This window comes from Heloderma suspectum, chromosome 9, assembly GCF_057233095.1.
Source record: "Heloderma suspectum isolate Gila_16-S chromosome 9, 16-S_ref, whole genome shotgun sequence".
Classification (NCBI taxonomy): domain Eukaryota; kingdom Metazoa; phylum Chordata; class Lepidosauria; order Squamata; family Helodermatidae; genus Heloderma; species Heloderma suspectum.
In genome coordinates this window covers 4,411,869-4,428,215 of record NC_139466.1, presented here as the reverse complement: position 1 = coordinate 4,428,215, position 16,347 = coordinate 4,411,869, and the positions used below count along the sequence as shown (strand labels likewise).

General features: G+C 45.9%; 2 protein-coding genes across 2 annotated transcripts in view; one reads left to right on the top strand and one right to left on the bottom strand.

Moving 5' to 3' along the window:
- FRMD7 (FERM domain containing 7) overlaps positions 1-11,850 on the top strand; it is a 47,330-nt gene extending 35,480 nt beyond the window's left edge. Inside the window, exons 8-12 of the mRNA XM_084813269.1 lie at positions 520-615; positions 927-1,090; positions 4,036-4,104; positions 6,817-6,892; positions 10,443-11,850. Coding sequence (XP_084669395.1) covers positions 520-615; positions 927-1,090; positions 4,036-4,104; positions 6,817-6,892; positions 10,443-11,498 — 1,461 coding nt within the window. The 3' untranslated portion in view covers positions 11,499-11,850. The remainder of the gene's footprint in view (positions 1-519; positions 616-926; positions 1,091-4,035; positions 4,105-6,816; positions 6,893-10,442) is intronic.
- The window catches only part of STK26 (serine/threonine kinase 26), a 41,914-nt gene continuing 35,463 nt past the window's right edge, over positions 9,897-16,347 (bottom strand). Inside the window, exons 10-12 of the mRNA XM_084813575.1 lie at positions 15,706-15,768; positions 15,489-15,625; positions 9,897-15,173 (exon numbers count right to left, since the gene is read on the bottom strand). Coding sequence (XP_084669701.1) covers positions 15,149-15,173; positions 15,489-15,625; positions 15,706-15,768 — 225 coding nt within the window. The 3' untranslated portion in view covers positions 9,897-15,148. The remainder of the gene's footprint in view (positions 15,174-15,488; positions 15,626-15,705; positions 15,769-16,347) is intronic.

Here is a 16,347-nt window from a genome sequence, read left to right as displayed (position 1 = left end):
CTGGTCCGTCACCACTAGCTCAGATCCCATCAGGCTATGCTTGAAGTTGGGATTTTTTGCCCCAACGTGAGGGAGAAAAAAGTTTCCATACGTAGTCAAGCTTAGAGTAGACCCATTGAAGTCAATGGGACTTTAGTCATGACTAACTTAAGTCCCATTCATTTCAATTGGTCTACTCCAAGTATGATCAAGTCTGAATTCAACCCCATAAATATTTACAGGTTAATATTTCAAACATTCTCTGGAGTAATGGGGAACTAGTACCCCTCAAAGAACTGGCTCACCCATTCAGAATGATCCTTACCATACTGTAAATTGCTTTTTTGCTTAATGGTAACCCAAGTGTACCTATTTTGCGCTGTCGAACACAGAAGATGAGCTGTTTCCCATGACACCAATTGAATGGCAGCTTGAGAACGGCTGCCATATTGCAGCGTCCAGGCTTCCTAGCTCACCATGCCTTCCTCTTTTGTAACTTACACAGAGTGCCTGTTTGTTTGTTTGTTTGTTTGTTTGTAGGGAAATACAAAGATTAACACCTTTAACTGGTCCAAAATCCGCAAACTGAGTTTCAAGCGGAAGCATTTCCTGATCAAACTCCATGCCAACGTTTCAGTAAGTGCTGCATCGCTTCATTCAAGGCGTTTTGTGTAAAAGCACACACCTTGCCTTAAACTAGCCTTCTGCTACTTAGTGCCCACCAGATGTGTGGGACTACAACTCCCATCATTCCCAGTCAGCGTGGACATTGCCTCCCATGTCTACTAAGAATCAAGGAGGGGAAGAGAACCATGTACGCTGCCTTGAGTTCCTGGGATGAAAGGCAGGATATGAGTATAACAACTAAATAATTACTTTTAAAAAACTGTTCCTAACAGGGCCCATTTTCCACCATTTTCCGCTGTCCCATCCCTTCTCCACCTCAGGCTTTGTGCAAAGATACACTGGAGTTCACCATGGCAAGCCGAGACACATGCAAAGCCTTCTGGAAGACCTGTGTGGAATACCACGCTTTCTTCCGACTCTCTGAAGAACCAAAGTCAAAGCCCAAAGCATTCCTATGCAGCAAGGGCTCTAGTTTCCGATACAGGTAAAAAAAATCCCCAAAATTAAAAGCAGTGGTGGCAGGTTGGGGGTGGGGAGCATTTCTTGGTATTTCATAGTATGCAGCATTTGGGGAGCAGTACTATAAAGGCTTTGTTTAGGATTCTTTGCAGAGACATGTTTGAAATAGTTTGGGCTGGCCTCACCAGGGTGTCCTGCATAGGGGTGCACTTCACCTCTTCCTTACTCTCTCTGGCTAAATCCCTGTGCCCATCTTCCACGGAAGGCCACTACAATGCAGTAATGTAGTGAAAAACGTTGGAGCTCAAGCGCTCATCATGACAGTCGCCATAGCCACGCCCCCAAGGATAGTCCAAAATGGCAAGCAGTTGCCCCATATCAACAAACCACTTTCATTTGCTAGGAGCAGGTCTTTTGCCGAGCAAATGGGTCATAATTGCCCATTCAGCACCAAGCCAACCAAAGTACTTTGCATTACAACAGGGAATAATATATTGTTGCTGGGAAAACCCATTTCTTCCCAGCTACTGTGAATTTTGCAGCTAAGCTCAGAGGGAACAGGGAATTCTGAGTGGAGTGACAGATAGGGAGGTCAGAGAAATCTACAATGGAACCAAATGAGTCTGAATTTTCTGTAATCTGGCCCATGGATTTTGCAGCTAATTGCCCTTCCCCCTGTCAGGTGGATTCCGCAGGCTTGCAGAATGTTTTTTCTAACTTTCCGGAATTTTGCACAAATTTTCTTGTAGAAAAATAGGCAAAACTAAAGAACTGGCCCAAAAGGCTCATTTCCCCAATAGGCTAAAGCTGAAATCATGCTTTTTGTGGAAATTTGCACAAATGTACGTTTGCGCACATTCGGAAACAAAAAAAATCAGATTCCGCCAATGCATGGACGACAGAATGAAAGGCGCCTGATAATCCATGACACAGGTGGAATGCATTTTGCACAACCCATACATCCCTAGTGGCAGATGATGTCAACATCTCTGCTAATCAAAAAACACCAGTGCTGTGTCCCTATGAGCCCTGGGTCCCCCACACCACTGCTGCAATGGGAGCAGTACCAGCCACAGCCAGAGCCCTGCTTTCAGGGGAGCAGAGAGATGGGAGCGCTTTCCTCTGCTCCCTCATTCTTCTGCACCTCTCTACCCAGTCCGGGTATGAGTAGAAACTGCAGGTCAGTTTGCATGGTCAATTTTGTGACGAACCCTGAGTCTTCTTGGGGATGCAGTTGGACAGGGGATGTCCAGCATATGAGCCAGCGTCTACATGGACAGAGCAAGCACTTCCTGGGGGCCATACGTGTGACATTCCTTTGCACAGGGCTGGTCCTACCATTAGGCAGAAAGGGTTTTTGACCTTGGACCATCTTTGCCTCTGATCTTGTATGCCCTTGGAGACACTCAGGAACAACATGTGCAGGTGGGATAATCAAAGTTCTTAAATAAAACTGACGATGTTGGATGCCTTGATATTCCAACCCCTGTATTCTTGTTGGTTGATCTGGGCACCCTCTCAGACTGTTCCAAGACTTTTGCAAATATTTTCTCAACTCTCCTCCACATTCACTTTGTCCCTGAAGCCTTTGGCCCATTAGTCTTCATACCTCTCTGCAGAGGTGGGCAACTCTGGGATGTCTGGGGACCATTTTTGCCTCCTAGGGCCTCCCCATGTGCTTCACTCCACGGGGCACCTCAATTTTTTTCCAAGCCACTCCATAGCACTCCAAGGGTTTAATTAATTCAGCTTGTCTTAGTACTCCATAGTGGCTATGGATCAGTAGAACAGTCAAATTTAGCTTGCAAACAAGCCAAGTTTGACCTTTTTAGCACTCCGTAGCACTAAAAGCACAATCCCCCCCCAAACCCCCAACACTTTTTTCCGCTGCTGCCGAATTCCGGGGCAGGGAGGGGTGGGTGGCATAGCCTGCATGTTGCCCACCCCTACCATACTGCAATCAAACCTAAGTACGCACAACTGAAATGAATGCATATTTCCTTTTTTCTTCCCGCCCCCTCTATTTCCACCCCCTTTTGGTTTGCTCCTGTGTCAGATTTTAAACTGCAATCTCCTCTTGCACTTGGTAAAGCCCCAAGCACATTGATGGCGCTAGATAAATGATAGACATGACAATTTTCACTATTTATGGGGGCGCACGTTATGCTGCTTGTAGTGTGGATGCGGGTGGTGGTAGCGTGGGGGTTTGGCAGACACAACTGTCCTAGGGATGTACGAAACTCCACTTACCTGGCTCCGCCGGGTTCCGCTGGGGGGGGAGGTGCTCTGTCCCTCCCCCTGGAATCCTGGCCGGCCAGCTCTGCTCCGCGGGGATTCTGCGGAGCCACCGGCCGGCTCCGCCAGCAGCTGGACATCCAGCCGCTGGCTAGCAGGGACGCAAATGGTGGCGGCCATAGCCACCGCCGTTTGCATCCCTAAATTCAACCGTGATAGGCTACATAAAGACTTACGTAGCCTATCACGTCTGGGTTAAAAAAAAAAAAGCTACGGACGCTGCCATTTGCGTTCCCCTTTATTTTCCCCGTCTTACTCTACGTAAATATTTACATAGACTAAGATGGCTGAAAATAAGACGGCAGTCTTAGATGGCCGAAAATAAAGGGGAACGCAAATGGTGGCAGCTGTAGCCACCGCCATTTGCGTACACTTTTTTTTTTTTAAACCCAGACGTGATAGGCTATGTAAGTCTTTACGTAGCCTATCACGAATGGGGGGGGAAACAGACTGCAAATGGCGGCGGCGGCCACTGGAGCCGCCGCCGTCTGGAACATCCGCCCCAGGTAAGTCTCGTACCGGGGGGGATCCGCGGGGGGGGCGGGGGGGCAGGCCATTCCACCACGGAGTTCGGGGGGCCAAATGCACTGGCATTCGGCCTCACCGAGATCCGTGGCGGAATTCTCTGACATCCCTAAACTGTCCTCATATATTTTCCTGTCCTTAAAATGGCAGTGGAAGAACGCAAAGACAGCTGCTGCAACACAGGTCAAAGGGGAAACTGAAGAGCTTGCCATTCGAGAGGTATGATCTTTTCACAATAGAACCCCCCACCCATTCATTAGGCAGCCCCCCGCCCCTGCCCCCAGCCCCCTCAAATAAAGACCGCATGGTGAAGTTCCCAAGAGCCGAGCTGTCTCAAGTGACATTGCTAGAAGGAAACCTGTTAAACGTTTTATCCAGAGCGAACAGCTGCACTGCTGTGGTAACTGACTGAAGTGCCAAATACCTAAACCCCAGGCCAAGTGAGTGCCGAGCGCTGAACAAGGCAATCTTTCGCCAGAGCAACTGCTGCTGCAGCAGGAAATGGGCTGCAGGGCAGTGGAGAAATGCACCTTCAAAGCACAATGCTCACCTGGATGGAGCAGGAAGCACTCATAGCGAAGAGCAGTGAGTAACTGCCTGTCAGGGATGCTCTGACCTGGACTCCTGCACTGAGCAGGGGGTGGGACTCGATGGTCTTGTGGGCCCCTTCCAGCCCTCCTATTCTATGATTCTAGGAATTAAGGAAGAGGGAACAGCAAGCAATGCACTTTAGAATTAGTACAATTAGGGCGCAATCCTATCGGGGTAGGTGGCCGCCTCCGAACTCCGAACATTTAAGCTCTAAAGGCACAACCCTATGCATTTTTAGACTGAAAAAAGTCCTACAACTCACAGCCATGCAGGTTGGGGGATGCTGGGAATTGTAGGACTTTTTTCCTGTCTAAACACGTATAGGGTTGCTCCCGGAGAGAGCAGTCCTACCAGGATAGGCAGCCGCCTCCAAACTCGGAGGCGACCGCCTGTCCAACGCAGGGCAGGAGAAGCGCAGAGGGGATTGTCCCCTCCATGCTTCAGCCGCCCTGCATTTGTGGCTAGACAGCCAAGTTTGGCTGTCTAGCCATGGGAAGGCGGAGTGGGGGAAGCAGTTGCCGGATGACACATAGGATTTGTCGTACTGGCATTTCCGCCTTCCCCGCCCCGGAACACCCCCAGGAATGCCTTGTTTTTGCCGCTCCATGCTGCTCTTCCAAGTGCGGAGCATGGGACAGTTCTGAGCTGCCTGCAAGGCAGCACAGGAGGGAGGCAAGGTCAGTTCTCAGGGAACCGACCTCGGAGTGCGGGCTCCAGGGTCGGTTCCTGGAAACCAACGTATCCTATGGCTGTCTAGCCGCTGACTAGCGGCCATAAGATTGCTCCCTTAATTGGTCAAAGCTACAATACACATGCATGGGGTAGGGTCAGGCGTACAGCTTCAACATTGCTGCAGTGTTGGAGCTGTAGCAGTTCCCAGTGCCAAAGAGGCTAGCCACTGTCTCTCTGGATTGTCTCTTTGGTCAAGGTGAACTGCTGTGGCTGCAGGATTGATGCCAGCTCTAGCAGTTTGCATGGGTCTATCATGACGTACATGCTTATTAGTTCTTGGGATCGGAGACTAAATGATTCATTGAAATGTTAAACTGAATGTTGGGAGCTTAATCAAATGAGTCCCCTGTAACTGCTCTGTGACAATGTTGTGCACAATTACACTGTTGTGTCCCAGGGGCTTGGGACCCTTGGAAGTAAGAATCTAGTTTCACACACAACTCAGGAGACCATAGAATCATAGGATAGTAGGGTTGGAAGGGGCCTGTAAGACCATCAAGTCCAACCCCTTGCTCAATGCAGGAATACAAATCAGAGCATCCCTGACAGATGGCTGTCCTGTTTCATCTTGAATGCCTCCAGTGTGGGAGATGAATACTTTATTTTAGTGTTCCTTCCTTGCATACAGCCACCGGCAGACTGGCCTTTGCCTTGCCAATGTAATATAAATCCTGGGATGGATTATCTGTGCTTAATCCAGGGCATTCAAAAATCCTTGCCTGGCTCAAGGAATGGACCGACTACAGACCCTGATCTAGCATTATGCTTTAATAAGGTATTTATGAATGACTAGTTCTGCCAGAACATGTCTGAGGATGTATATTCAAATGTGCATCCCGCTGGAAATGCATCTGATTTATACATGTGCCTCCTAATCCAACAAATGATATACATAATGCAGAGACTCCTGCTTACATCTCTGGCCTGAACTACAGCTTAGCTAAACCCTGGAGGGCCAGATCTGGACCCCAGAAGAGCCAGATTTGGCTCCTGGACTGGAGGTTCTACAGCCCTGGTCTGTGGGAATAGATAATATCCAGGCATGCACACAGTTTGAACTTGCCAATGCTGTTTCCAAACAATAAATTCCTTCTATTATGTATCCAAACTCAATTATCTTCTCTCACACACAAAAAGAACCAGTGCTAAAATGCTCCATATTTTAATTAGCCAATTAATTGGTTTGTTGATTAGTCTGGCTGTTTTGTTAGTGGCAAAATAATCATCTGCCTCCCTCCAACCAAAGTTAATTGCTTTGAAGTTCCATTGATGTCAAGGGGAGAGATTTAAACAAGGGCTCCCTAACCCCCACCTTTGAAATTTTAATTAAAGCACTTTTCGCCTTGGCTGAATTGGGCCTCTGGTTGACTGTGCTAAACTGATGAGTGCCCTTTTAAATTTTACTTTGGCCAGTTAGCATTATACTGCCAGCACCTGCTGATAATGAACTGCAGGGATCCAAACACAGAGAGCTTCGGCTGTTGGGCGGTATAGAAATGAAATAAATAAATAAATTGCATGTTTTAAGTTTGGTGAGATGGGTTTCCTTGTTAATGGAAGGGATTTATATTTCTTAAAGAAATGTGCTGCTGTTGTTTTTCATTTCAGGAAGCATTACCCCTCACTGTACCATGACAGACAATGCCGATCATCCCCGGACCTTCTCACAGATGTCTCCAAGCAAGTATGTGACTTGGCCGGGGGTGGTGACTGGGCAGGAATTATATAAATGGCCATTTCAAATCTTATCCCAACCAACAGACTGTTTAGGCAAGATCCAGTTCTGCCTCTGGCCACATCTACGGGGGCTGTCCTTCAAGACTAGGGCCTGGTTTGCACAATCACAGGGTGGTAAACTAGCTCCGTTAACCACCCTGCGTGTGCCAGTTGCATGCCAGCTGATTTGCATAATTGCCTTGCTTTCCATGGCTTCTCGTGTTGTCTGAACCCAGCAAAGATGGCTTGTTGGAGTGGTTAACAACGCATCCAGAACCCGTGGCGTGTTGTAGTTATGAGAAGCCGCAACGGTAGGGGCTTGGATCAGCAACATGGCATCCACGGGCACGGCATCCCACCATGGCGAATGAGCTTGATTTTGCAAACCAGGTCTAGCTCTGTGCTTTCAGTTAGCCCTGCACCATTTAGCTGAGTAACTGGTTAGATCGGCCTTTCTCAGCCAGGTGCCCTCCAGATGAGTTGAACTGCAACTCCTATCATTTCCAGTGTGCAATGGCCATGCTTGCTGGGAATAATGGGAGTTGCAGTCCAACTCAAGATACACTTATTTTCAGAAAGGTGTGTGGGAGAAGAGGGGATGGTTCTTTATGAGAGAATTCTCCTTGCAACACACGGAACCATCATCTAAAAACAGAGAATCTGTCCCTTTTTTTCCTTTGGAACTGTTCCGTTCCCTCAAATACAGGCTTATACAGATTGAAAACCATCAGCCAACTCAGCCTCATGGAATTAACTGGCTAGGATTTCTTTAATTGGGTGACAGACCTATTTTCAATGCACCAAATCCCTAAAGAGAGGTTGGCATGTTGCTTCCTGTGCTGGCTTTTATTTTCTTATCTGCTTAATGAAGATCAGGCCAGTAGGTGAGGCAATTTACTCCAGAGGAAACACATCAAACCTTCTTGGGAGGGATAAGAATTGCTTTTGTATTGCATATTTAGGGGGATAAGCCAGAAATTCCCCAAACTGTGAGCCACGGGAGAACTACTTGTGCATGGCAGGAAGCCGATCAGTTTAAAAAGCAAAGGATCCTATAATCCCAAAGTACTCAGCCACATCAGAACAAGGGGCCCTGAAGGATCTCTTCAGGATTCTGGCTTCCCCTGCTTTCCATTAGCCTCTGTTTGGGTCTGCTCATTCTCCTGCAACTCTTGGGACTTCTTCACACAGAGCTTTTATCCTGCTCTCTCGGTAGGCTCTTTACATGACACCGTGACCCTCCAGGGTGGCGTCTCCTGCACTAAATGCCCTTTGTTCCATTTTTAAATAGATCGCAGATAATGAGCTATCAAATTACCCTGTTGTGTTCTGCTTGAGCAAAAAGAGGAAAAGTGGCAAGAAGAGGAGTGGCATCAATTAAAGATATGGAAGACTCAGATATGGGGAGGAGGTGGAAAGGGGATGGGGAAAGGAAGGGCATGTAAAGGGGGTCAGTTGTGATCCTGCATTTAAAACAGAAGCAGAAAGCCCCGTTTGAGATGCAGGATTTCAGGCTGATGTAGAGATGCCCTTGTGTTGGATGCAATTGCATCCTTTTTCCATTTTGCCTGCTCCAGAGACACAGAGGAATGATTTGACCTCAGAAGAGGCATGTCCAGAACAGTGACTCGCATAGAAACAGAATAGGTGGTTCTCTTTGGAGGATGAGTTGATCTTACCTTATAATCCTCTATAATAATGAGCTCAGATGGTCGAGTGCCTGTAAGTTTGGAAGCAAAATGGGACCACCTCCAAAAAGGAAGAGTGGTTTCTGCCTTCTTGGGGGATTCCCTAGATATGTGGAAGTATTTGTGTTGGTAAACTGTAAAAGATTTTTAAAAGCCCGACTGCTTTACAAGCACCTGTGTGAATTTCCAGGCCGTACAGAATGTTGAGGTGTCATCTTAGAAGAGAATCTGGAGGGTGGATGTGGGGAGGAGGGATTTGGCCTACTCCAACTCCTAATAATCAAGGATGGGCAATTTGTAGCCCTCCAGATGTTTTGGCCTATAACTCCCACAATCCCTTGCCATTGGCTATGCTGGCTAGGGCTGATGGGAGCTGTAGGCCAAAACATCTGGAAGCCTGGTTTAGCATATGAAAAGGGATTCGGGTGTCTTAGTGGATAACAATCTGGATATGAGCCAACACTGTGATGCAGATGCTAAAAAAGCTAATGCAATCTTAGGCTGTGTTAACAGAAGCACAGGAAGTCATAGTTCCACTCTATTCTGGGCTGTTCAGGCTAGAGGGGCCTGAATAGAGGCTATTCAGGATTGACAACCAGAGTACTATCTGGTTTGGGGTGCTACATTTTAAGGAGGACACAAACCACAATGTGTCCAGAGAAGGATGACTAAGATGGTGGGAAGTCTAGAAACCAAGTCCTTTGAGGAACAGTTGAAACTGCTGGGTACAGCTAGCCTGGAGAAGAGAGGATTAAGAGGTGATCTGATAGTGGTCTTCAAATATTTGAAGGTCTGTTAGACAGAAGTTGGAGCAGACATGTTCTTTGTTGCTTTAGAGCTGTAGGACTAGAACAAATGGTGGGTGGAAATTGCAGGGAAGCAGATTTCAACTCTAGGAAAAAATTCCTAATGGCATGGAACACACGTGCTGCCGTGGGAAGTGGGAGGCTTCGTTTGCTTGAAGGAGTTTCGGCAGAGGCTGGGCACCTGTCAGTCATGGACGCTATAGCTGCACTGAGCACGGGGTTGGATTAGGTGATTTCCAGGGTCCCTTCCAACTCTGTAATGCCAAGTTCAGAACTGGCAGCCAGCCCCGCATTCAAACCCTCTAGTGCACAGCACCACATGTCGAGGCCTCAGCGTGGAGGAGGTCCACCCCCCCCCCCCCGAGAGGCCTGAGACGAGCTATCCTGTTCTACGCTGGAGTTCTGAACAAGAGCACTGCTAGGGGGTGGAACATTTTTTTTGGCAAGATTTGCAAAAATGCAGCTTTTTTTTTCAGGATTCACTTGTACATAGTCTTAAGATATACTTTTCTGTGCCGGAAATTGAAATGTGACAGCAGTTGTAATTTTTAGAGAAAAAATGCAGTTCTTCCACCTGCGGCTTAGGAAATGTCGTCGCCTTAACTTGGGGATGGGGAGTATGCAGTCTCCCATCTGGCCCACAGGCAGTCTCCCTCCAGTAAGCACATTAGGGGCCATATGCCAGCAGGGTGGGGAGGCTGGCAACTTTGGTGGTGGCCGGTCCTATTGTTGGCATGTGCCTGTCCCTGGCATGCTTGCCCAGAGCCAGTTTGGTTCTCGGGCCAAAAACGGTTTCCTACGCCTGGCATAAGAGCTGAGGAAGGAACAGCGATAGCTCAGAGGCAGAACCTTGTGTACACTAGAATGACAACCTTGTGTGTCATTCCGAGATTGCACTAGAAAGCCCTGAGTGAAAACAGTTGCAGAACAGCACATCAAGCAAGTTGTTCTAAGGTTTGCCTGTGACAAAAGTGAAAGATGTCACTCTAGCACAGTGGCTTGAAAGTCTGTTCTCCTCCTCCAGATGGAAGACCTGCGGCTGGTTTATGGCACTATGGGGGGCTACCATGGTGCAAATGGAGTCCACACCTCTGAGCCCATGCTGGACAGTCGGCGGAGGAACTCTGCAGTGGAAGTGATCTTTGCTGATGAACTGGAGCGGTCCAAGCCCGAAGCTGATCCAACGCTGCTGCCCCATTCCCAAAGCAGCTCTGTGTTCCCACTCGTCTATGCGGAGCTGGAGCATGACTGGGAGCAAGCTGACATCTATGGGCAAAGGACCCCGCTGACCTCCTTCCAGCCTGGCTACAAGCTTGCTGGGAACAGCAAAAGCACCTCAGTGGGCAATATGCGGGAGGTGACCCCTAGGCAACAGCTGACTTACACTGAGGTGCCCTACAGAGCCCCTGCCAACCAACAACTGGACGTGGCTTCTCCCCATGTCGTCTTCTACGTGGACAGGCCCCCTCAGTTTCCAAGGCACACAACTATGGCCCTTGAGGAGCAAACTGCAAGTGGCATGAGCATACTTGGCACGGCCCCCATGAAGCCTCAAAGGAGAAGCCCAGGCGTGACCAGAATGAGGGCGACTGAGCCAGACGCCCTGCCCCGAACTACCTACCTTACCAGTGTTAGCGTGGAGCAGGAGGAGGACGGGGGCGTCTTTGACTATGGTGCTCAGGAGCAGGTCCCCAAGAGATCCTGGAGCCAGTCAGACATAAAAACCATCAGGTTCCCCTATGGCTCAGAGTTCCGACCTCTAGGGCCATGTCCTGTCTTGAGTAGCAGGAAAGCTGACATTCTGAAGTATGTGCTGGCCCAGCAAGGCTTTCCAGAACCTCCCAGAGCCCAGCAAACCCCTGAACGCTATGCAGGCAGTGGGACAGAGTCCAGTGACTCTGATTCAGACCTATTGCCAGATTACTACTCTCTCTACGGCAGAGTGGTCAAAGCACCCAGGGCAAGGGTCCGTCTGTCTTCAGGGAGCCTCCAGCTCGAGGGAGAGGATGAGGAAGTTGGCCTGGCTACTGCCAGCATTGACAACAGAACTTCACAAGGTGCTTCCAATTATTTCACTTAAACAACAGGACTGAGTCTAGCCAAGTTGATCTTTGTCAATCAATGCCACTGGGCAAAAAGGAGGGCCCCCTGGGTACAAGGCCTATTACTGTTTTTGCAGGTATGATTTAAACTCTGGAATGTGGTAACAGAGAAATTTGCCAAAGACTGATCTGCAAGAGAAAGTAAATCAGCTGTTATGATGTATCACTATATTTAAAAAAGCAAAGGAGGGAAAGCTTACATTCCCCCAACTCAATCCATATTTTTAGAAGTAACATGATATAATTCTAGTTTGGCATTTTAGTCTTGTATCAGATTTATGGGAATGTTTCAATGTTTCATCTTCCCAAATAGATAGCTGAACACCAAGCAGCTTATCAGTGTGACAAATCTCTTTTAGAGATGCGCGCATACACAAAAAGGGGGGGGGGTAGTTTATTGTAGGAGGAAATAGCCAGAAGCATCTGAAGTGAGGAACAGGGGTTCAGTTTGAGCACTCATTCAATATAAGCATTCCCTTCCTCCTTACAAGGATCCCAGGCTAGAATAGGATGTGTGTAATTTCTTAAGCCACCAATTATAAGTGGTGAGTGTTGCTACAAACGCCTAATGTGTCATGATGACAATGGACTGCCATTTTGGAGTTTGCTTGGAAGAAACACAAGAAAGATGCCGAGATCTGCCAGGAGGTAGCTCTCATTAGCTCTGTAATCTAAGCAGGGAAGACAGCAGTAGCTTGGAGGGAGGAGACACCTGCTTTTCTCTGGGAAACACTACAAAGTTCTGTCCTACTACAGCAACTACTCAAAATTCCCAGGAAGCTGTCAGCTGGATAGGTTTTCAGCACACCTCTCCTGTTCTTGTCCTTCTTTCCAATTAACAGCTGGCCTCAGAGTACATTCCATGAGGAGTACACTTCTCCTACTGGAGTGAGGGGCGGGGGGAACAAGGAAAAAAAGTAAAGGGGTGCATATTAAAGAATTTCAAGGGCTAAATGTTTTGCAGACGATATCACTCTTTTCTGAATAGTCTGTTAATAACTTACTGTCCACCTCCTCTAGCCTGACATATGGTAGAATTCATTTATAATGGGTGTCCCTGCCCTAGTCATCACCTGCTGCTAGAAACAGTCCACCCACAATTGTATTGCAAGACTTTTGGACATGTGATTTAGTAGGTTAATAAATGTGGAGAACTAATCCCCTTTATAGATACCAGGAGCGGGGAACCTGCAGCCCAGGGTGCAAATCTGGCCCTTCTGGGGTCCTGATCTCCATGCCCCTTTTCCCCAGCCACCAATCGGTGGTTTCTAGCTTCAGTGTATTTTTCCTCCCATTCTAAAAGGTTGAAATGCCTCTCCAAAGACTTTGTTGCTGACAGTAAGAGCTCTAAGCGAAATTATGCTGGTATTTTTGGTATCTGGTATTGCCCCTTTTGCTCTTGGCCCAAACCACCACTGGAATACAGCCCCCAAGAATTTCTCCAAACTGGAATTCAGCCTGAGCTGAAAGATATTCTGCACCTTTAATACAGACTGAATATCATAAAAAGCAGGACATCTGCCATTACCCCTTAATCATACAATTTTTTTTAAAGTACAGCTTCATACAAATGAGGACCACAAGAAATTACAGAACTTAAATATTTATTTTTTTAAACCATTCAACCTTCTGCTGCCCCTTGCCTGCTGCTCCCCTCCCCCCAAAAACACTGAAAGAAGCTTCATCTATAAACAGATTTACAGGACTAACAGCTACAGGGAAGAGCACTACAGTTCTGTATCGGTGATGCAGTTATTTTGTAAAGCTTCAGATCAACAGTATTTACAACTTTGCTGCTTTTACATTTATAAAAATATTTTATTTAATCCATAACATTATTGTTTTCAAAAACTATGTCCAGACTTTTTTCCTCAGATATAAATTCTAATTGTGTTTCAGTTATATAGCGATGAAAGATTTTTTTAACAAACTTTTCTTTAAAATTAAAACAAAGGAGTTAAAAGTAATTTTTTTTACAGTGTAGGCACCATTGAAAATAATTGCCCTTGGCATTTCTAACCACCATCTCTCGCCAGTGTCTTTATAACTTTTTTTCTTTTTAAAAAAGGATGTAATGGCAACTTTTAACTAAAAAATTCAATATTTGCTTGCACTCCATTAACTCTTCTCAGTATTTGGCAGATATTTCAAACCCTTTAAAATGACTTTTGTGCAAAAACAAAAAATGTGCAGATCCAAACTATAAAATTAAACACATCCAGACTTTTTATCAAAAATAAATTTACACCAACAGTTCCACAGCGAAGGACTGAAATACAACCCCACTTCAAACTTCAGCATAATATACATACTGGGTTGAAAAGGAAAAAAAAAAAGATATTACCCCATCTAAACAGTACCATAAATATATAACTGAAAGCAAGTTTATGATTTTATCTACCTTTTATGAAAAAATCACTCCGTACTGCACAGTACTATCTTTTTTGTGAAAGAATATCTATAACTCAGTTATTTGCATATTAACTGGTAAATACATATTTAAAATACACTTTGAGATTGGGGAAATTAAACATATGGTGATGCACTGTATGTAATGTACTTTAAGAACATAAGTGTATAAATATCTTACAGGAAAAAACACCACCACACAAAACGCTGGTGTCACACACTTATACCTGCTCGTGAGGTATTTATCGCATGCCACGGTATTCTCCCAGGTTCCCCACCCCAAACACAGAATGAGCTACTCTTTCCCCCCATTTTACTGAAAAAAAAAAGAACAAATAATTAAATTAAGCCAGATTGAGTCCATTATTGCCAGAAGCCCCCCTGCCCTTCAACGGTATTGCTTTAAAATTTCCTACCATGATGAACGACTACTTGAAATCCTGCTCTAAAAGGTAATACATACAAACTGTACACTAAGCTATCTTCAGTCGCTACATGTTAACTTGCAAAGCTATTGACATATTGCTCTCAAATGTAGGTGATCACAGAGCTGCCTAAAATACTGTACCAATTTTCAAAATAGTTGATATTGTTGCAGGTTTGTTACACTTACAGGGGCCTAAATAAAGAGTATGGTGTTTAAGCAGGTGCTGTAGCAACATCCTACAGGCTGAGGTGCTCTCACATATATTATTGTGGAAGGCTTTTCTGAAGCCTAGTTTTAGTGACTTAGAAGAGCTATAACTTATGCGGACATTAAAAAAACCCAAGAAGACAACCAGTCTTCCTTGGAGAGTAACAAAATGTTGAATCACAGAGCACACGTACTTTCTATGAACTCAAGTAAAGGGGTGCGAGTCCACCGATCTCTGGACACCCCAGACTCTGCATGTGGAAACTGGCAACTGGTCGCCCCGCATTATCTCTAGAAGCAAAACTGCGTCTCACTGTTTTGTTGTTTTTAACTGGATTAAACAGGTGAAAACTACAATATTAAAAGTTGCTCTTTACAAAAAAGAATGTCCTGGAAATACAAAAAAGCATGTATACCCATCACAAAATAGTGGAGTTAAGTCCTTTCAAATCCCCGATCATCAAATATGTTGCAATGATCCAAAAAGGCACAAGGAGCTCATGAACAAAGCACTGCCAAGCTTATAGTAGGTTTTGGTGGGCTATACTGGGTCCGTGTGGAACAGCATCACTGATAGAAAGTTTTTTAGGAGGAGTCATTAACAGAAAACCTAGAGAAAAGACACAAGGAGAAAGTGTTCAGTCATCATATCCCAGATGAGCAGTCTTGTAAATAATTTTTTAGAACTTGTCTGACCGCCCACCAATCCATCTGTTCCTTACATTTTCCCCTCCATCCGTATGTTAACCCTCCCAACCTGATTCAATCCAATTCCACTTGCACCCACCACCCTCCGTCAGACTGCTACTGAGCTATTTTCACTACCTCTCCCAGACTTGCATAGCAAAGAGGATGTGAGGTAAGTGGCAGCCCAGAGGCACCCTAAGGATTACCACAAATTAAGAAACGAAACCCACATGCTTACTTCTGAAATTTCTCCATAAGTTTCTTCACCATCTTATCTGTGATCCCTGGACATGTTGCTTCTGCCATATTGATGCTTTTTTCAAGTTCTTCAATTGCTTTCTTCCTGCTAGCATTATTGGTGTCTTGCTGCTTAAGCTGAGAGACGGACAACATATTGTCAAGATTTTGCAGCCTTACCGCACATCTTTTGGATAGGCATGAGATCATATACTCACCTCAGTGAATACAGGTGTGATTATCATTGTTAAACAGCTCAGGGTTTTCATGAGATCTTGGTCCTGGAAGTTAAAAAATATCATATTCAAACATGTGCTGACAAATACACCGAAATATCACTGTGAATCCAGGAACAGTTCACAGACAAGACTCTCCTATGCCAAGGGGCTCTCCTCCGGGTTCTCATCAGTGCCTGCAAATTTGTGGGGAAATGCCAGTAAGAAGATATCAGTGACTGCAACAACACTTTTTCTAGCTGGTGCAATCTTGAGTAGAGCCATAACTCTATTTGCATAACTACCCCGTTCACACTAGTGTACTCTCAAGCAATTGCAGGACTGCCTGTGACTGTAGAGGGGGCATGGCTGATCTGACCATGGGCACTTCAAAAAAGCATAGTACATCATGTATGCATAAGGCAGCATCTAAACCATATTAATGAACTCTATACAGCAGTCTTCCCCAGCCTGATTCCCTCCAGATGTCTTGAATTACAACTCCCAACACATCTGGGAGGACACCAGGTTTGCAGGGAGGACTGCCATACGGTGTGGAAATGTATGCTAAGCAAGTTAACAGTAGCCATACAATAATGAAACAGAAGCCCAACCAAACAAGTATCGTGTTGTAAACTACTCAAG